The 22803-nt window shown below is 36.2% G+C and overlaps 1 protein-coding gene across 1 annotated transcript in view; it reads right to left on the minus strand.

Moving 5' to 3' along the window:
* The window catches only part of LOC103716598 (uncharacterized), a 281358-nt gene that overhangs the window by 190955 nt on the left and 67600 nt on the right, over positions 1-22803 (minus strand). The window contains exons 16-21 of the mRNA XM_089923826.1: positions 21231-21280; positions 19432-19531; positions 16447-16563; positions 16001-16151; positions 15155-15402; positions 5533-5721 (exon numbers count right to left, since the gene is read on the minus strand). Of these exons, the coding sequence (XP_089779952.1) occupies positions 5533-5721; positions 15155-15402; positions 16001-16151; positions 16447-16563; positions 19432-19531; positions 21231-21280 (855 nt within the window). The remainder of the gene's footprint in view (positions 1-5532; positions 5722-15154; positions 15403-16000; positions 16152-16446; positions 16564-19431; positions 19532-21230; positions 21281-22803) is intronic.

Consider the following 22803-nt stretch of genomic DNA (forward strand, 5'->3'; position numbering starts at 1 on the left):
TTGTGCCCTAATTATTTTTTTAAGTTATTAAGAATTAATGATTTAACACGATCTTATATTTTTCGAGTATATAAGTTTTGATCTTTATCTGTTTTTATACTATACTCTGAAAATTAATTAGATTGCTCTCATATTGCTATATACTTAATATAATAAAAAAAATTATGAAAAAACTTTCATATGCTATTAAAGATCTTTAAAAAAAAAAGAGGTTGGATTTTCATTCGTGCTTTCATTGAATATCATTCTCGATACTCCTTGAAATAACTTAAAAAAAATTCTATTTACACTTAATTTAAAAACTATCTTTGGAATCTATATTTAGGATTTTTCTGGCTCACATCTTAAATGTCTCATTTTTAAAGCCAAACTTTTCATCCTTGATTTTGATGCGATCCAATCATAATTTTAAAACTATATTAATTGGCTCTGACCTATGCTCATTATCTTGCCTTAACAGTATTGTCTTGAGTCACATAATTCATATTCTTGCAATAATTTGGCATGCAATGAATGAAATATTATCTTGTGCTTAATATTTCATTATTTTGCAATCTTTTTTATGTTGTCAAAAAGGGGAAAAAATATCTGAGTATATGCTCATAATGAAGCACGTTCATTATGATTAGTGTCTTCTAGATTTAGTGTCTTTGTGTCATTACAATACTATCCATTGCTATTCATTCTTTTTGATGATGACAAAAAGGGGGAGAAAGTATAAGAGAGAAACTAGAAGCAAATTCTATAAGAAAGATAATTCTATAAACAAAGACTGTATAAGGAAAAAAATATAAAAGGTATATATTGTATACTTACGGGGGAGACATGTATTATACACTTAAGGGGGAGACATTTGACAAAGAGAAAATCTGAATCTGGCACATAATCATAGAGATTTTCCTTGCCTCGATACATAGCTTGAAACTCTTGCTTTAAGGGGGAGCAAAGCTAAAATTCATTGGGCATTCTACTTGGATAAGATAGGGGGAGCTTTTGGTTCATTGATACATTCTCTAAATTGGACTATTTGAAACTTTTACACCAAAAGCATTTCCTATATATTAAACCTTACTTCTCACATGAATATCAATTTGTTTATACTCAATGTTTTGTAATCATCAAAAAGAGGAAGATTGAGGATCCTAGTGTTATTTTGATGCTTACAAAGCCATTGAGGCCATATGGAAGTGCTAATGCTATTAACTCAATTAATCCAGTACATAAGTGAGTAAGAAAGAAATATTCGATACATCATTAATAAATGACACACCCTCGATACATTCACGATACATTAAGAATAAATGGTCAAAACCACTCTCAAGAATTGATAACGAGATATAATTTGTAATAGAGAATTGTAGAAAGCTCAAGAATCCATTTTGGCAAAGTTTCACGTTAAAAATACCTAAAAGGGCAATTCGGTAATTTCCACTGTTAAGGGTATGAAACTCTATTGTGCCATACATCGTAATTTGCTTGGAATATCATATTGTTGTTTCAATATGCATAATTAACCTTCAAAGTGCAAAAAAACATGGTTAGAGTCGACCCCAATTAGTTTGGAGTCGACCCCGATACATTGGCACACCTTGGAACGAAGTGGCACGCCTTTGGAACACTTGGCACAGAGTAGGAGTCGACTCTAGAAGAGATGGGGTCGACCCTGGCACGTTTTAGAAATATTCTGGCACATTCTAGCACTTATGGCACGGATGAACAGTACTTGGATCGACCCAAGTGAAAGTTGAGTCGACCCCATCTTCAAGCCTCAAGAAAACAAGTCTCTGGAATCCCTGAGAGGGTCGACCCCAATGGAACTTGAGTCGACCCAACCTTGAGTCGACCCCAAAAAGAGTTGAGTCGACCCTAGTGAAAAACGGCTGAAATATAAGGTTCTGTGTTTCCTGAGAGGGCCGACCCCAATGTAGCATGAGTCGACCCCAGTGAAAGTTGGGTCGACCCCAGTGAAAGTTGACTCGACCCCAAGTCTGATGAACAGTGGTTTGAGTCGACCCCAGAAAAGTTTGGGTCGACCCACGCACGGGCAGAAGCATAACGGCTAGTTGTGCAGAAGTGCTTTTTGGACTCCCAACGGCTATAAACGGCTAGTTTCTTCAATCCAACGGTCCGGAAGGACTATTTGGAGGTTGGAGAAGTATTTAAGAGGAAGTATTCAGAGGAAGCAAGCTTTGGAAAATCATCAAGTCTATTCAAGAGAAAACCCTTGCTTCATTCAATTGTTTCATTCAAAAGCCAAAAGAAAGTGGTTGAGCAGATTCCAAGAGACATTAAGAGCTCCACCAATCCTTGAACAGTGAAGCAATCTTGACAAAGAAAAGAAGAGCCTTATTAAAGCGATAACTATATTCTAAACTCTTCTTTGTAGCTTATAATTGTTTTATTTGCTCATTTAGGAGCTTTAGATTCTTGTTCTTTATTCTTGTCGTAAGGTTTGTTGGTGAGCCCGTAAAACCAACATTATAGGTTTGTTGGTGAGCCCGTAAAACCAACGGTATAGGTTTGTTGGTGAGCCCGTAAAACCAACGGTATAGGTTTGTTGGTGCGCCCATAAAACCAATGGTGTAGGTTGTTGGTGATCCCGAAAAACCAAATTGTAAAGGTTTTGGATTGTGATCCCGGAAAACAATCCAACTGTAATCCGAGGGATTATAGTGAATTCCCAAGAAAAGGCTTGGGGAGTGGATGTAGGTGCTTGAGGTGTACCGAACCACTATACATTGTCTTGTTTGTGTTGTGCTTGTTCTTGTATTTATTCTTGCTTTATATTTGATTCTTGCACTAGGGTAAGTTCACACAAGTAACTTAAGAAAGCTTCCACCGCACTTAACTAAGAAAACATTTAAAACACCAAAAATTCAGAATAACCCAATTCACCCCCCCACTTGGGTTGTCACCTTGGGCAACACGAACTAAACTTGGAGGACCAAAAGGATAATTAACTCAAATAAAACAATAGAATGTCAAATAAACTAATATGAAACTAACAAAATGGAAATTTATAATAGAAGGCATCCAAAACCATTATATTGGTTGTCACTTTAATTTGGTGCTATTCCGTAGTCCAAGGTATAATAAAAAAATTAATGTACAATTACTTCTATTGTAAGTAAAACAAACTTAAGATATCAAAATGGGGAACTACCATTCCTTTCTTTTCCCGTCAGTCCTACATTTTGTGTGCATAAAATGAAACAGGAATGGTCCCTTATTTTCCAGTCTCCAATTCCCATTCCAACTCTTTGATTCAGGTAACCCTTTTGACATATGAATGTTAATTATAACAAGAGAACATGCCAATGTCTCCATCGTTTGAATTATAACCAGAACCCAATAACCCGATCCAAACCATTTTGACGCTTGAGTCATAGTTGAACACTAATTAGCGGTCAAACCATGTTTCTAACTTAAAATAACCTAGCCCCCTTCAACACCTTGTTGTCTTGTAAAATTACGGATTACAGAGGCCACCCACCGTTCTCTATGATGCCTCTCCATTCCAATATTGCCTCCATTGCCTCTAATGCCTCGCCGCCGCCGCCCTCTCATCAACCTTGCTTCAATTTTTCTTACAATGGAGCCTGTTATGCCTCTTGTCGTGCCTCATCTTCAAAGTTCTTCTCCTTTCCATGGCATGGTATGCTCTAGCGTTTACCACAATAAAATGATGGCTACAACAAGATCTCTAGGTGTGGCCTCCTCATCAGGCTACCACGAGACACGAGTATAGAAGAGATGGAGATTAAACTTCTCCAGCATCAACCACCGTGGTGATGGTTGAAGGAAAATATAAGATCTGGTGAGAAATGGAAATGGTGCCCATAAGATGAAAGAGATCGAAGAGTTATTTTTCCTTTTATTTTACCTCTTCATTTGTTAACATATGCAAATCATTCCATGTGACTTAAGCGGTTCACACATTGAAGCATCCTAGCATAGTAGTTCGCATAGGTTTTCCATATCTTTGGATTTTACATCCACCTAATAGTTCGACATGAATGGGTGGCGAGTCAATTCTAACATCAAGATCCTCAAAAAAACAATACAATGTTTCAGTTTCACAAACAGGTCGGGACAACCTATGATCCAACCTAGTCCACACTTAGGCATGATTGAACCCAATCATGGTCTGCCGTACCGGTCCGGCCTGGGACCGGTACCGGATCAGCGTGGAATCCGGTACCGATAGTTTATTATTGACGAGACCGGTTCGGACCGGTACGCCACCGGTTCGGACCGGTACACCACCGGTACGGGACCGGTACGCCACCGGTACGCCGACCGGTACCGGTACGGCGGACCTTGAACCCAATATTTTGATCAGATTTGAAAATGGCTTTTTCCATTATCAGTTTGGCTATGGGTTGTTCCTTTTCTCTAATCCCAGCCATGTATAAAATAGGTCAAAAATTGGATGAACTAGCCTGACCGGGCATGGTCCAATCCTACTCAAGCTAAAGAACCATGACTTCAAAACACCTAACGTTTCTATCATGTATCATGTTGCCATGTCTTGGGACTTTAAAATACCTAACCTTTCTATCACATCCCGTTGCCATGTCTTGGTTTGGGCTTTGGAGTTTAGATATTGAGGCTATATTATTTATAGGTTGATGGCTCAGTTATGCTTGAACTGCATCCTTGTTAACAACACTAGTGGAAGTATTTCACACCAACATCCTTTCTTAGTTCTATCCACTGGTTATCCCATCACTATTAATTTTCCTTCTAAATAGAATGAATAGTGTGCTCTTCTTTTATCTTGCATCGAAGCTGAACCTGAATACCATATGTTGGGTTTGGGTCATGCATGATTTGCCCCAATATGAATGACCAGATGGGTCACAAAAAAATTTCCAAGAACCTGACCAAACCCAACCCTATTAGCCAAGGGGTTTAGTATAGGTCTAAAATTTTGACGTGAAAGGAACCAAGTCAAGTCTGGTTACTCTGGAGGCATTGACTCCAACATTTAATAAGATAAATTTGTTGCAGAACCAAAAAAAAAAAGATAAAAACTAAAGAAGGCAATGCAGAGTAAACATTAGAACAAGCTAGATAAGGTTATCAATATTATCATTACGATTATAAAGAATTAAATTTTTAGTCAACGAGCAATTTTACAAATTCTTAAGAAAAATAAATGAAAGATTTTAAAGCACAAATGCAACAAGACGAAAAAGGGAAAACGCAATCACTTGAAATCTGAATATTTTACTGGGCAAGGAGATAAGCTGATAACACTTCCAGGTACAAAATAGCATATCGTCTAAAACGCAAAAAAGAGAAAAAAATGATAACAATAACAGCACTATGATCGTTGGATAAAAAAGAGCAAGGGTCATCGTACTGATCGGTACCGTACTGTATTGGTACCAAAATGGTACATAGTCTCGAACCAAACTGGTACGAACCAACACTATAATAGGATGGTATGGGGTCTGGAAGCGAGACAGCGAACCTTAATCAAGAGAGCAAAACATACAAAAAATTACAATATAAATTAATATGCACCTGAGTAACCTGAGTAGAAATTTCCTGCTTATTAACAGAAAGGAGCTCATTTTCACCCATAACATTCACCAAAGTTTTTGTTCTAGAAGGACCTGTTCTTTCTTGTTTTCTGTGTAACCAACACCATACTGAAAAAGCAGAAACTAAGAGAAAATACAAAATTGCTAATGAAACATCCAAACATTTGACCTGCCAGCAACAAAAGATAAATGTGTTAAATCAGAAAGGACAACAGATGAGACAATCCTAAAATGAATCACAAATTACAGAATTTTTACTGGAAAAAAAAAAATCATAACATTTATTATATATGAAAAAAATGAGGTAGAAAGATGTAAACTTACAAATGGTTTTACAAACAAAATCCCAAGAATACCTATTGTTTCAGATGTCAACTGTGTAAAGTTAATTGTCCCAAGTGTCCCAACCGTTTGTTAGTGTTACTGAATAAAATGTAGACTTGTCACTCCAAAACTATCAAATTTATATATTATTTAGATAAAGGCATTCAAGTGGACAGCATAACAATTCTACTGTTTCAGGCTCAAAATGGGAGGTGGATTTACCCTTGACTAGTTTCCTCGTTGGACTGCACCAATATATCATCCATGTAGCATCATTGTTGACAAAAGACCTAGTTATATCCTTGTTAGTTAGAGATCCATTAAATTGTTGAAATCAACTTACAGTATTCAGTGGTAACTGAATCACGTCCAAAATTTGAGGAAAGATAGTCAGATGCTTGCACAATGTTGCAGGACTCACATTTAGGGGCAAATTCACTCTCATCTATATACACAATTACAATGGTAACAAGCCCCTATGCATTGTTTCTGACGACAATAGAAATAGAAATAACTTATGGCATACATAATTGGGTATAAATTATCTTTGACTCTACTGCTCAAATTAACATCAGATCAATGAGCAAGGATTTGCTAACAAAATCTTTAGAATGCATGGCAGTATGGGTCTTCTTGAAAAACATAGGAGATGAGTAAAAGGTACAAGGATAAAATTAGCGGCAAAATGCAGCAATCAACCTAAATATGTTTTGTCCACTTATGTAAAACTAGATTATCCACAGTATGGATTAAAATAATGGAGCTAACGACATAAGAGAGAAGAATTGCTAAGGCAACACTCATTTGCAAGAGATGACAAACAAATCACCATCTCCACACAGCAGCATAAGTTAGGGAACAATACACTGCCTAAGCACTACAGTGGAGATGCCATGTCTAGCTTCTTGCTCTTCCAATATATAAGAATCTCTAGAGAAATGATATAGAAGCTCATGGTGGAATGTCAATCAACAAGATTACCTGAAGATCAGCATCAGAGTAAGCATGAAGCACCAGAGCCGATCTGGTAACAAAGCAGACAGATTAACTAAGTTGTCAGTCATCATGTAACAAGGATCCGACCGAGAAGCTACCTATTCGAATAACCCCCTCCCCTCTCTCTTCCTTCTGGTTTAAAGGTAGGAAGGCCCGAGAAGCTACCTATTCGAATAACCCCCTTCCCCACGGTGAAAGACACGTTGATTCAGCATGATTGAAGAAGAATCCGACCGTAAATAAGGTATGCTTCCTCTTCCCTATCTCATTTTCTCTTTTTTTAAAATACCAAAATATATCTTAAAATTTGCAAAATAAGAAGAGATCATACTAAAATTTTTGATTTTGGCTTAATTTTATGTATGTTGTAAATCTATGGATGATCTACACGATCACATAAAAATTTTTAATTGTAGGATTATATATAATTTTTAAAAATTAAATAATTTTTGGATTGAAAAATAAAAAAATAAAATAAAATTCAAAAAAAAATAGATGTATCAAATTCCGAGTTGTATATTGGATCCTGCTATCCATAGCCACATGCAGCTTATAACCCATACAAATATGGATATAAATATGGTGTATTTGAGACATCGTCTAGATGCTACCCTACGCAGCCTAGAGCATCTTACGAGTCAGATTTTGCTACCAACATATTTGGATGAGCTCCTCTACAGTCGTATTATCGGCCAGAGGACACCTCAGAGCTAAAACTTCAGCGAGAGAACCGAAAGTGCTTATAACCTAGAGTACGCTCCTTATAGGATGAACATACAAAACTACAATGCAGCTTAGTTAGAGGGATGGGCTAAGGTGCCTCTTAACTATGCTAACGATCCGAATATCTACGAGAGGCATCATCACTCGATGAAATTTTAGATATCGGTATGTTTATTGCATTATATATATATAATTAATTATATTATTTTATATTTTTATGAAATATTATTTTAGATATTAGAGTAAGCATGAAGAACTAGAGCCGATCTGGTAACAAAGCAGACAGATTAACTAAGTTGTCGGTCATCATGTAACTTTCAGATCAAAACAAATATTGACCTTAACACATCAGGATAAATTGAATCTTATTGTAAATTGGATGATCCTCAAATCCAAGGTTTGCCGAACCAGGCCGAACTGGGCAAACCATGGAATGCCGTACCGGCCCGTACCGGCCGGTACGGGCCGGTACGTACCGGTCCGGCAGTGGACCGGTACGAGAACGGATAAAAAACCGGTATTTCCCGATTTTTTATCCGAACCGGCCGGTACGGGTGCGTACCGGCCAGTTCGGAGCCCGTACCGGCCGGTACGGGACCGGTACCAGCCGGTACGTACCGGACCGGACCGGTACCGTACCGGTCCGAGTCCGACCGGCCACCGGTACGCCGACCGGTACCGGTACGGCGGACCTTGGGGCAAACAAATATTGACATTAACACATCAAGACAAATTGAATCTTATAGTAAACTGTATGAACCTCAAATCCAAGGTTGGTTGAACCGGGCCGAACCGGTAGGGGACCAAGTTGATTCACCTATTTTTTTTGAAGCTGGCTCCAAACTAGCCGGAACCGGTCCCAAACCGATAGGAACACCCCGGACCGGTCCCGAATTGATAGGAACTAGTCGGAACAAGCTGGAACCAATCGTGAACCGCAAAAACTCAGTCCGAACCGGCCAACTCCGTGCAGAACCGGTGCGAACCAGAACTGTTTCCGAACCTGCCTTCCTCCCCTCTTTCTTTTGTTTTAAACGAACCCTATTCGCGAAGTTTCTCAAGCCTTTCCAAACTATTCAAAGACCCCCTTCCCCATAGTGAAAAACACGCTGATTCAACACCATTAAAAGAAGATCCAACCCTAAATAAGATATGCTTCTTCTCCCCTATCTCATTTTTTTTATTTTCTTGGACGTCAAAAAATACCTTGAAATTTGCAAAATACGGAGCGATCATGCCAAAATTTTTGGTTTTGGCCTAATTTTATGATATGTTGTAGATCTATAGATGATCTATAGAATCACATAAAAATTTTTAATTTTTAAATTACACATAATTTTAAAGTTTAAAAATATATTTTTTTTATTTTAAAATAAAATAGTAAATAATAAAATAAAATTCAAAAAAAATATAAAATCAGAAGCATATTTTGGGGCATGCAAACTATTCTCTAGCTAAATTTGTTGTGCATTTATTTAAGTTTTGATGTGATCATTTAGATAGGAGTCTAAGCCTAAATTTTAAAAAAAATTAAGAAATAAGTAGCCTTTGATGCATACCCATGGGCCTGAACAATATATGTAGCATCCATAATAGGGTTCTATATGGATCTGAGATCAAATTAATTTTTAAAAAATTTAGATTCAAAAGTTATTTTTTTAATTAAAAATAATTAAAAATACATAAAAAATTAAATAGTACATAATACATATTTCAAAAGTATTTTTTGAAGTAAAAAACATATTTTTCTGAATTTATGGTATTTAAACATATTTTTTAATTTAAAAATTATTATAAATAAATAAATAAATATAAAAAATTAGCACTATGTATTAGATAAATTAAATGCATTTTCTAAGGTAAAAAATATTATCTTAATTGTAACAAAAATTTGCTATTTTTAAATAATTGATAAACTGATATACCTAATAAACCTGCAGGAATGGAACCATAAAGAAAAATACTACAATGCTGCTTGGTTAGAGGGATAGGCTGATGTACCTCCTGACTATGCTAATGATCCAGATATGTACGAGAGACATCTCCCCTCGACGAAAATTTAAATATCAGTATGTATATTGTAATTTAAATATATGTAATTGATTATATTATTTTATATTTTCTACCTTAGTAATTGATTTTGGAAAATGTCATGCTTTTTGTTGCATGCAACATCTCATTAATTATTTTATATTTTGTATAATTTTAAAACAACAAAATGCATCATTTAGGTTATACCGGATCATAGAAACATCAAATTATACTTAAAATCATTGAAAAAGTTGAAAAATAATCGAACTTTATTAACTTAAAAAAAATAGATGTTGATTACCAATTAATCAAATTTAAAAAACTTAAAAAAAGAATTTTGGGTACCACGTATTGGTATGGTACCGAACTAGTACCGTAATGACCTGCCCGCCAACCGGTACGGATCCTGATACTAGTTCGGCAGACCTTGCCCAAATCATATCGTGAGTTAGGTTTCCAGCATCAAAAATGTATAACACTATTAGTATTTTCATGTCCTAAAATCATATGGTTGTCTTGGCTCCTAAATCCAATTATTCACAATTTGAGTGAACATTCGTATAATGTAATAAATGATAGCAAAAGAATCTTTAGTATAAACTTTCAAGCAATTTGAAAAGACATTTGGTCAATCAAAGAATGATAAAAAATAAGATCAAGAATTGTATAGACTGAAACTTATACCAATAGTTCAATTATAACTTTAATAAGAACAAGGTTTGCCAAACCGGGCCAAATCGGGTCGAGCCGCCCCGGTAGGGGACCAGGTCGGTTCACCTTTTTTTTTGGAATCGATCGCGAACCGGCCAGAACCTGTCGCGAACCACACGGACTCGATCCAAACTAGCCAGTTCTATGCGGAACTGGTGCGAACCAAATGGTTGGCACCAAGTCGGATCGGTTCTGAACCAACCCCCCTCCCCTCTCTCTTCCTTCTGGTTTAAAGGTAGGAAGGCCCGAGAAGCTACCTATTCGAATAACCCCCTTCCCCACGGTGAAAGACACGTTGATTCAGCATGATCGAAGAAGAATCCGACCGTAAATAAGGTATGCTTCCTCTTCCCTATCTAATTATCTTCCTTGGCAAGTCGACCGGAGGGATTCATCCATTCATGCAGTCAGTAGTCAAATCATTTTCTCTTTTTTTAAAATACCAAAATATATCTTAAAATTTGCAAAATAAGAAGAGATCATACTAAAATTTTTGATTTTGGCTTAATTTTATGTATGTTGTAAATCTATGGATGATCTACGCGATCACATAAAAATTTTTAATTGTAGGATTATATATAATTTTTAAAAATTAAATAATTTTTGGATTGAAAAATAAAAAAATAAAATAAAATTCAAAAAAAAATAGATGTATCAAATTCCGAGTTGTATATTGGATCCTGCTATCCGTAGCCACATGCAGCTTATAACCCATACAAATATGGATATAAATATGGTGTATTTGAGACATCGTCTAGATGCTACCCTACGCAGCCTAGAGCATCTTACGAGTCAGATTTTGCTACCAACATATTTGGATGAGCTCCTCTACAGTCGTACTATCGGCCAGAGGACACCTCAGAGCTAAAACTTCAGCGAGAGAACCGAAAGTGCTTGTAACCTAGAGTACGTTCCTTATAGGATGAACATACAAAACTACAATGCAGCTTAGTTAGAGGGATGGGCTAAGGTGCCTCTTAACTATGCTAACGATCTGAATATCTACGAGAGGCATCATCACTCGATGAAATTTTAGATATCGGTATGTTTATTGTATTATATATATATATAATTAATTATATTATTTTATATTTTTTACCTCACTAGTTGATTTTAGAATATTTCATATTGCTTCTTGTAACATACAATATTTTACTAATCATTTTATATTTTGTATTACTTTAAAACAACAAAATGCATCATTAAGTTATACCAGGATCATAGCAACATCATAAAATATCAAATTATACTTAAAATCATTGTAAAAGTTGAAAAAATCAATTACCAATTAATCAAACTAGAAAACATTTAAAAAAATTGGTATGCCAGTTCCGGCCCGCCGATCGATCGGTAGTCCAAGGATTGCCGAACTAGGCCGAACCGGATCAAACCGGGCCGTACGGCTTGGTTCAAGCCGAATCGAGCCAACCCGGTCCCATACCGAGTTTGTTCGCTATAGGAAAATAGTTCCAACCCCATAGGGGTCGGAACCTCAATAATTCCAGCCGAAACCGGTAATTTTTAGCCGGTTCCGTCCGGTTCGACTCAGACTCGGTGGCTACTATCCTACGTACCTCAGAGCATCTCACGGGTCGGATTTTGCTACCGGCATAGTCGGATGGTCCCCTCTACAGCCGTATTATCAACTAAGAACACCTCAGAGCTAGAACTTCAGCGAGAGATCCGAAAGTGCTTATAACTCGACACGCATTCTTTATGAGATGAACATATAAGACTCCAATATCGCTTGGACAGAGGGATAGGTTGATGTGCTTTCTGATTATGCTGATGATTTGGATATCTACGAGAGGTATCGCCACTCGACTCGATTTTAAATATCATTATGTATGTCTGTTGGACTTTAAAAGTATGTAATTTGATTGTATCTTGGTTTGAAGATATTTTATGTTGTTCATTTTATGATTTATATCATTTTAAAGCAATAAGATGCATCATCTAGCTTAAACTGGAATCCTAGAAACATCAGAAAGCATCAAAAAAATATCAAATTAGACTTAAATTCATAAAAGATCGAAAAGAGAGAACTCCAAAAACAAAAATTAGGGTGCCGGTGCGTGAACCGGCACCAACTAGTTCGGTACCGGTTTGGTCCGAACCGATACCGATCTGTATCGGTCAAGCGTGAACCGACACTAACCAGTTCAATACCGGTTCGGTTCAGTCTGAACTAGTACCAAACTGTATCGGGAGCTGACCGGTACAGCACTCGGTACCGGTTCGGCGATCCTTGACCGATACGGATCCCGGTTCGATCAAGAAACAAAGTTAGCTTTGAAGTAGCACTAGATTTGGATCTTAGTTAACAAATGAATTGGGGATATTACTGGTATATTGGAATGAATGTTTAAGTTATGACTTAAAGCATAAGTGATAAATCAACCTGCAATAGAAATGAGACTAGGATTTGACTCGGTCTATAATAAGATAAGAATTGAAATAAATCAACCTACAGTTATTGAGATTGTTGAAATAGAAAATCAAGACATGTATTTTTGGACATCCAAAGTAAGTGATTTGGAAGATTTAACTTTTTCTTTAAGTTTCATGAAGAAGTGGATCTAAGTCTTTAGTAAGGAATTTGTTGCACTAAGAGCTACAAAAAAAGATTGGGCCAAAAATTATTACCTCATGTTCACGAAACAAGGTATGATCCTAGACAAGAAGGTCAACATTATGATAAGATCTAGTCATGGTTGAGGTTGTGATTTGACATCTTACATAGGCACACACATCCAGCTTCATAATGAATTGGATATATGTCAGAAACTTGGATACTAATGAAGTTCCTTCGTTGCAGCTTTCAGCAATTGGTCAACAGTTGGACTCTTCCAACAATGAGTTTTCACTCTCCAATTTGACACTAGAAATTGGTCGAGGATGTAAGTGTTGAATCAACTTTGGAAAAATGTTAATTTTCTTATACCCTTAGGTCAACTGGGAAGTTTGGACAAGAAACAAATATGCTGAAAGACATTGATGTTTAAACAAATAATATGTAAAGGTATAAATAAAAATAATTCTGTTAATATAGTATCTTTGACGGATCATTCTATAAGAGATCTAGGCACACCACTATTAGGCGTAAATATAGGAATTAGAAAAATTCTATTTTATTTAGGCTAATTTTATTTTATTTGAAAAGAAGAGAATTTTATTTTTATTGGGAACTCTATTTTTATTAAGACTAGAGTTTTCTGAGGACTTCAATATTTTATTTCTACATGGACTCTTATTAGGATTTTGGATTTATAAATACCCACTAATATGTAATTAAGAACCCAAGTTCTGTATTATTGAGATTTGAGAATATTGAGTTGGCCTTACCTCTGATTCTTCTTCTCCTTCTTCCTCCCTTTTCTTCCCTCCCGTTCTTCCCTTTTCTTCCCTCTCCTCCTTCCATCCTACATCAATCTTAAGCATTCACATATCTTCTTTTTTTCTTCCCTCTTACTGAGTCAGACACTTGACTATACATCTAAATATGATTCTCATGTCTGCACCATGTAATATTGACACTTAGGACAAAGGCTCCATGTGTGGCTGTTCTTAGGGATTCTAGTCCATTCCCATGTATTGCATGAGGATTGTAATATATCTAGAGCAAGATTCAGAAATCAAGATTAATTGAAGGATCAAGATCACAATTGAGGCAAAGATAAAGAGGTAGAAAGGTATTGAGATCAATACAAAACTTGGATAAGAAGTGCAACCAAGGTGAGGGCCCCCTTTTTTTTTTGGGGGGGGGGGGGGGGGGGCGGGAAGGGGGCGCCAAAGGGAGGGATGGGGAATACAAATAGAACCAATTTCCTTCCTTACTAATAAGATCTCGCTATATTTCAAAAGGTCTTCCCTTTTTACAAGAAAGATGATAATAAGATTAATTAATCCATGCATTATTATAATTCACGATATGCATGTATACACTACTTTGCAAGGTTTGCCGTACCGTGCCGAACCGGACGATACGGGACATACCATACAGTACCGGTTCGGTGTCAATACATAGTACGGAGGCATACCGACACTCCGTACGCTGAACCATCCCCATACCGTAACATACCGACAACAATAATGTGGCATGGTAGGAGGCTCGGTACTGAGACGATATATCTTGCTACTTTGCCTATTATCCTATGCACAAAATGATAGTTCAACATTATCCCAGTGACTTAAAGAAACAGATGTCATCATATACAAAACTTGGATAACAAGTGCAACCAAGGTGAGCCCCCCCCCCCCCCCCCCCCCCCCGCCCTCCCCCCTTTCTTCTTTTATTGGTTGGGGGGGGGGGGGGGGGGCGCCAAAGTGGGGGATGGGGTATACAAATGGGACCAATTTCCTTCCCTAATAATAAGATCCCGCTATATTTCAAAAGGTCTTCCATTTTTACAAGAAGAAAGATGATAATAAGATTAATTAATCCATGCATTATTTCAATTCACGATATGCATTATTTCAGTTCACGATATGCATGTATATACTACTTTGCAAGATTCGCCATAACGTACCGAACCGGACGATATGGAGCATCATACCATACAATACCAGTTCGGTACCAATACATAGTATGGGAGCGTACCAACACTCCATATGTTGAACCATCTACGTATCTTAACATACTGATACAGCAATAGTGTGGCACAGTAGGAGGCCCGGTACTGAGACGGTGTACCTTACTACTTTGCCTATTATCCTTTGCACAGAATGATAGTTCCACATTATCCCAATGACCTAAGGAAACAAATGTCATCAGATTTTATCACATCAAAAAGCAACAGAGGAAAGATAAGTTATACCTTCAAAGAACCAATTCTAATAGCACAAGCTTGTTTCTCATGAGGAGCAGGTGAAGCAGAATCAAAGCATACAGAAGATGAAGGACAATCACCACATGAACAGCCAAGAGAAGGGTCACCACATGAATAAACTGTAACATTCATAGGCTTCATCCTGACTGAATCATTAAGATTTGTTCGAAAGGCTATTGCATATGGTGAACCAGGTTCATTGGGATTTGCTTGATGACCAACAAATGCAAGCCACTCTGGAAAAGCAATCAGAAGCATAAGGTTAAACCAACCATAAATAGAAGCAAGATTTACAATTCCGCCAGTTGAACATAACAAAGAAGCTAGTGAAGATAACAACTTCCCAGGTTTAGAAATTGTTTATCCAGCTAAATGTAAGGGCATAAATCAAGATACCAATGCAATGATGGCATGACTTGAGATCAAAGTTATAACACAGCACCGTAAATAGCACATGCTGATACAATAAAATAATGCAGGACCAAGAGAGAACATCCGAAGAGAATAGGTACAAGGGAAATCTTCAACAACTTACTGGTTCAACTCAACAATGAGAACAGTAATATGATCATTTTTACGTTATGTAAGCATTAGCAATAATTGATAGACAATTTAAACCAACATGTTCAAAAGTTAAAAAATTTATTTCCCTCATTAAATTATGTCGCTGTCATATGAAAAATATCCCTAGGCCAAAGGGCATCCATACTTTTTCTTCTCTTACTCTGCTTAGTTCATTCGGCATGATAGACAAGGCAATTACAAAGATAGATGAACTTTAGGTCCTACTTGCAACCATGCATGAGTTAGACATAAAACCTTGGCACTTCTCACCTTTGTAATTTTGAGCACCTGCACCAACAAAATCCATTGCACGAGTGTTCATAGTCCCAAATTTCACATCCTTGCATGAATTAAATAACTCCTCTACATACTGACTAGTTACATAAAAATCTATGCCATCAACGGTCAAACTGTCATTGACCTGCAACCACATAAGAAAGCAATTTAAAAGTATATATATGACTGTACATCGTAGGAAGTTATTTATAATTTAATCATAATCCAATATTTATTCCATATATAAATGCCATTCACTTCAAAAAGAAGCGGGTGAGGGGAGGAAAAACAGTGCGAACCCAATCTTTAACATCATGAACTGGAACAATAAATTATCACAAAGAACAATCAGATGTTAACTATTAAGTAGTTTATCTACTAGGAAGCCATAACCTTAAATCCTTGTCTACAAATAAACTATGGGTATAAAGAAAAAGGACCTTCATCACAGAAGTCACGTTGATGAAAAGGCTTTGATTTGGAGAGCAAGAGAGCTCGCAGAAAAGATTTAAAAAGTTCCTCAAGCATGCTGGGCATCCCACAAGAAAAGGAATTGCCTGCAAAAGATATCACATGAAAAATAAGTGGGTATTACACAAAAAATAACAGCAAAAAGAAAAAAGAGGATCAAAGTATTCAAAAACAACAAAAGACAACTATATAAGTAATATAAGCAATGGACGGAACTTGCAATTAAGCAGTAACCCCAAATTAGTTCAAACCGAAAGGTTGCGGATAATCCTAGGTGATGGACTAAAATCAACCCAACAATATTTATCCTCTGAGAAGTCGAATTCTTATCCTACCAAACTGGAACATGACACCAATTTTGATAAAAATTCAGTTCAAGCATGTTTCTGTCAATATCAGAACTGATTATTTTGAATGAAGCTATGACTTCAAATAAATCCACTTTTTTCTATAACAATAAAGACAGAAGGAGAGGTAGAATGTGCACCAATTGTGATTTATTCTTACCTGCAAAACTTATTTGGTTATCATCCATAGTTCAAATATTTTAACACAATGCTTATATCTGCCTTTTTTGTATTTAAGAACTCTGAATACAAATACATACTGCAAAGCATAGACAACTCAAAGAAATCACACCAACTGATCAAACAAGGGAAGAAGAATATATCAATTGAAGAGGACCGGGAAGTATGCTAGCAGACAATATTCAACATTGAGAGATTGACTTCTCATTTCAGATATATATTGTCATTGCTAAACTAATAGACTTTAAGAGAACAAATATAAAACTATAATACACGAAGGCAATACTCCAGCCGGTTGGTCTTTGAACTTCGGTAGATGTAACTGTGTTCTTACCAAGGTCAGCGGAACAGATACTGAGCACCGTACTAGTTCTCCGATGGCACTAGGCGGTACGGGACCGCGTCATGCCGTGTCAAAGGGAGAGAGGAGGCAGGCGGACGATGGAGGAGGCCAGTGAAGGGCCGGCGGAGGCAACGGTCGGTTCCCCTATTTCGTTCCCGCCACCCTCCGCCGGCCTCTGCCAGCGTCTGCCCGCCTCCCTCCCTCTCCATCTCCCTCCCTCCCCCGCTCGCACTCTCTTTTCTTCTCCTTCTTCGGTACCGGCAACGATTTTCGTTTTCATTGCCGGAACTGTACCGGTGAGTCGCCGGTACGGCTCGAAGCTACCGGAACCGTCCGATTCAGGACGATTTCACGAACCCTGCTTCTTAGAATCAGTACCAAAATATGTAATTGGAGGATGTAATTGGAGGATTTATTTGGAGATAATTTAATGTAGCCGTGGGCTGAGCTAACCCACCAAAAAAAATCAAAGTGTATATACAAAAAGGTTGTTCATTTTTTTTTTCCATTCCTTGTTGTCTACCTATTATGTTTCCTTGTGATACATATGATCTTGGGTTTTCTGCATATATACCCTCCAAAATATATAAAAACGTATGAATACCCTCGTAAAATTTCTATTTGCATGTATACCCTCATCAATTATTTATTTTTCATGTATACCCTTCTTTTACTTTCTTTTTTATATATGTACCTATACTATCTAACGCCGTTAAAAATTAAATGATTTAAAATTAAAATGACTAAAATACCCTTATGGGTATACATGCAAAAAGAAAACTTCATATGGATAGACATGCAAATAGCAACTTTGCGAGGGTATTCATGCAATTACGCATATTTAGGAGGGTATACACTTCAAAAAAATCTAATAAAAAATAATCAAAATCCAGTAAAGATAATCGTTAATAAAAAAGATAACAAAATAAAATTAAATCATGTTAATATCAACTCTTACAGAATAAATCATGTAACTTTTACGAAATTCTCGTCTCAAAAACAAACAACTCAACATTTACAAATCACTAAAAAATATTTTACTAATCTAAGCATCTATAATTAATTCAAATTTGACAGCTTCAATCTTTTAAAAATAATGACGAATATATAGATGTCATAAATTCAATAATTATAATTATATCAAAATCAAATGAAGAATAGAATTACCAAAATGACCACCTAATATTCCAACTTGACTGAGCCAAGATCATAAAAAAAAAATTAACAATGTGACTCGATCTTTTTTTGACTTATCAATCCAACTGAATCATAAAAGACTTAGAAAATTTCAGCTGAGTTTTGACATTTTTTAATGAATTTTTTGAATGTATACCCTTTTAAATATGAAAGTTACTATTTGCGTATATACCCTTATAACTTTTTTTGCATATCTACCCATAAGGTTATTGTAGTCATTTTAATTTTAAACCGTCTATTTTTTAATGACGTTAAATAATACAGGTACATATGCAAAAAAAGAAGAAGGATATACATGCAAATAGTAGTTTTACGAGGGTATTCATGCAATTTTGCATATTTAGAAGGGAATATATGCAAAAACCCTATGATCTTTTATGACTTAACGTTTTTACTATTTTAGCAGTTTGATGTCCTGAAATAAGATGCAATTCCACCAGAACATGATTTGAAGAATGCTATACCTTGACCTAAGTAGTTCTAGTTCTCTAACATTCATTGATTCTACAACTTGCTAAACTGATCTGCAGTGCAGCAGACATTGCCAGTGATTGTTGGACACAAACTCTGGATCTTCAAGGACAACAACTCATCTGGCTGAGAAGGAAAAAAGAAAACATTTTACAGATCAAGAGGTCCAATCACAGTTTAACTTTATACTACTCAAGGTTACAGATACATTAAGACCTAATAATTTAGGAAGAAAAGGTTGAACACACATGCAGTAACACCAGCCCACGCACCTTTTTTTTATAGAAAGAAAAAGAAGACCGTTAATTTGTTTTCCTTTCCAGATATTCATGTCAAAATGATAACTTAGCAGCACAAATATAACTATAATCTTGCATACAAATATAAAATGATAACCACAATGTGTTACCAAGTACCTTCATAGAAGGGACATTATAAGGACAGTTCAAAACCTTTCCATCACCGCGGCGCCCACAAATACCATACATGGAACAATACCCTTCTGCATATATCTTTCTGAAGGAAAATGATAAAACGTTTCAAATGCAAAAATAGAATATTGAATTTCTGAAAGAAAATGGACAGTGATTATCATAAACGATCAGATTCAAGAAAGGCAATGGAACTTGTAGTTTTGGATGTGACAAAGGAGCTAAAAAGTGCCTATGTAAATGAATGATGATTACTATTAGTTATTGTGGCCAGACACCCCATGTCTGCATCAAATCTTTTTCTTTTTTCATCATTGTGTCTTACTTATCTCATATCTCGTTACAAAAGTTTAGATGTTTACTACCTTGAGGGATTCTTTTCTAACAGATATTACAAGACTCCCAACAAAAGTGGGACTAGTCAAGCTTCTAAGGCAAATCTATGATCTTTGGCCAGTCAAATGTAAGAAATCTTAGATCACTGTCACTTCAGCAGAACCTGCCCTCCTTCAATCAATGAAAATCCCTATATGTTCAATTTGGATCTAGAACAATAAGAATCATTGGATAGCTCAAATGACCATTAGAAGTCTTGCTTTGTGGCCTCTGGCTCACTCAAAAACATGGCAGTAAGGACATTTTCTTACACTGCCAGATAACTAATCTATCAGCTTGACTTTAAAAATACCTTTTTCTATATGATGGAAGCTAATCAGATGCTTTTTTATGTTAGATTTTGGTCTTTAATATCATACTAGATAGAGGGCATTTCTTTATCTAGTTTAGTACATAGGCTGTAAGATATTTTCAACAGTTTTTCCGTTTATTATTGAGTAAAAAAAAAGGGAAAGATTAAAAAAAAATACATGACACTTGACAGGCTGTCGACTACAAAAAGGCCGCTATTGTAGTTTATAAAGACTACATGAACAACTATGTACAAAAGATTTCTCAAAAATAATATTAAACAAAATATAATGCTCAATAACTACATGCATTTTGACTAAATATCCACTTAATCTCAAAAATATGAGGAAATTAATTTTGCTTCTGAGTTGTACTAAAAGATGAAGGAAAATATTTGAATTCAGTAGGCAAAGCTTCAAAATTACCAAGTTTAATGATTCCTCAAAAAACTGAAGTTGAAAAAGTATATTATATATAAATGTTATATCTTTGCAATACAAAAAAAAATAGTTCACTTAAATTTCCATTATATAAAATGTTTCTTTCACTTGAATTTATCCCTTTATGGAACAGGCATTCAAATTTAACTAGTCATGCTAAACATGCTGAACTCAAAATTATTTGTCGGAAGCACCAGATGCAGAAGCAGACAAAAAAAGAACTTCCTGAACCAGAACTAGCCAAAAAAATTGTACTAGTTTTTCGGGTGCTTCTATAGGCTGGTATAGCCTTCAGCATTCTATTGGATAGATTTACTAGTTTCTTGAGAAATGATGTTCCTGGTTCAATGGAATCAGTCATTGTCTGCTCAGAAATAATTCACCACTCTTTCTCTAGCTAAGAAGTAAAGTCTAAACATCAACAAAAAATAAAAAGAAAGAAAGAATGAAACTATTGCATATCGCAACTAACACCAAGCAATGGAAACATAAGAACATTTTGCTCATGCCAGATATGTAGCCAGATATAATGTAAAAATTAGAATTTGTAACCTGAAGCAGACCTATCAAATGAAACAATAGCTGAAGGCCTACATTTAAAATTTGTTTACCCAAATGGACATTATAAATCATGATCTGTCAAGAGAATGCCCTTACACTGTTGTAGCATTGGACTGCTGAGCACCTGTTGGAGGCACAAGAGTGATCTGCACATTCAAATACGAGATTGCAACTTCAAAAAGAGTTGACAGAATGCTCAAAGCAAATTTAAATTATGTACAAGCAAAAACATTTTCTGAAAACTACAGAGAGATAACATTATGTAAGATTTGTCTCGGATGTTGCACCTGGACATCAATTAACCCCAACCCAACTCACCCCTCCCCCCAGGACAACTCTTCCTCCATTTTAAATCAGCAAAGGTAAGATGACAAATTAAAAGTAGGCATCGATCACAGAATTTTCATTTCCAAATAGAATCACAGCCTTTAATTTTGAGAATAAATAACGACATTACCACCTTGAACAACCTTTATATCAGCACTAACCAGTTTGTATGGGCAACACTTTTTTGTCACAACAAACCATCTAATAAAGGTGCCATGACTTGTGGACTATGTTCATTGATATAAATTCCTACAGTAAACAGATGAGGTTTGTTCCAAGACTGAACCATCAAAAAATGATTGCCTAACATAATCAATTCCACATGAAGGTGGGAATAGGACTTTATGCGGCAAAAAAAATAACTAAAAAAGCCAACTTTTATTGTCACGCCCCGAGCCCGAGGTGCGGCAGGCGCCGCACGCCCGCACGGCGGGCCGCACGGGCGCGCAAGGCAGCAGATCATATCAAAGCAGATACAGCTATTCAAAGATGACATAATTATTTAAATTGTTCAAAAGCGGCCTTACAAAATTTCAAAATAGCATATGCCAACATAGTTCAAATGTCCAAACTCATTTAACTAAAATGCCCATAATCGAAGAAATCATCGAAAAATCTAACGCACTCCCCAATCCCGTGCGATCAAGCCTCTGAATCTGAAAAACAGAGAAAATAAAATAATGAGCTACACTAGCCCAGTAAGCAACAAAATACCCCAAAGTGGGGTCAGAGCATATCAGATCAAAACACAGGATAATGACTGAAATAAATCATAAATAACATCGTTTTACTGTTTTCAAAATTTATGATCATTTTTCCAAAAACTCAGATACCAGAATCTCAACATGATAGGCTACGGCCCCGTAACCCAGTGGCATGGGTTGCACAGAGTGCCAGAAACCACTATTGTTAGTCACCGGTGGAAAAGGTGTCCAGAAACCACTATTCTAATCACCGGTGGCGCGGTGTCGAAATCGGTTCCTCACAGATTACAAGTCGACTGGTCCAACGTATAATCCCCATTGGCGGGGCCAGAATAGAACAGAATAGATCATAGCCATGCTGAGAATACATATATATAAAGACAGATTTCATAAATTTCCCAATCATAGTTTATGGATTTCAGAGCATACAACATAATTTTTAAATAAAATTTAACATGCCTGACCAATTTTACAGAATACAAAACATTCATCAAAATTTAATCTATTTATCAAATAATTTGGAAATTACACTTGAAGTATTAAGTTACTTCTTCTCGCTTAATCCCTACTTCAGATAGGCGGATCAGGTTCACCTGTTTAAATTTAATTAATTCCTTGTTAATATCAGAGCTTTGCAA

Source organism: Phoenix dactylifera, chromosome 6 (genome assembly GCF_051530095.1).
Source record: "Phoenix dactylifera cultivar Ajwa chromosome 6, Ajwa_hap1_PhDact_Kaust_v1.1, whole genome shotgun sequence".
NCBI classification, from domain to species: Eukaryota; Viridiplantae; Streptophyta; class Magnoliopsida; order Arecales; family Arecaceae; genus Phoenix; species Phoenix dactylifera.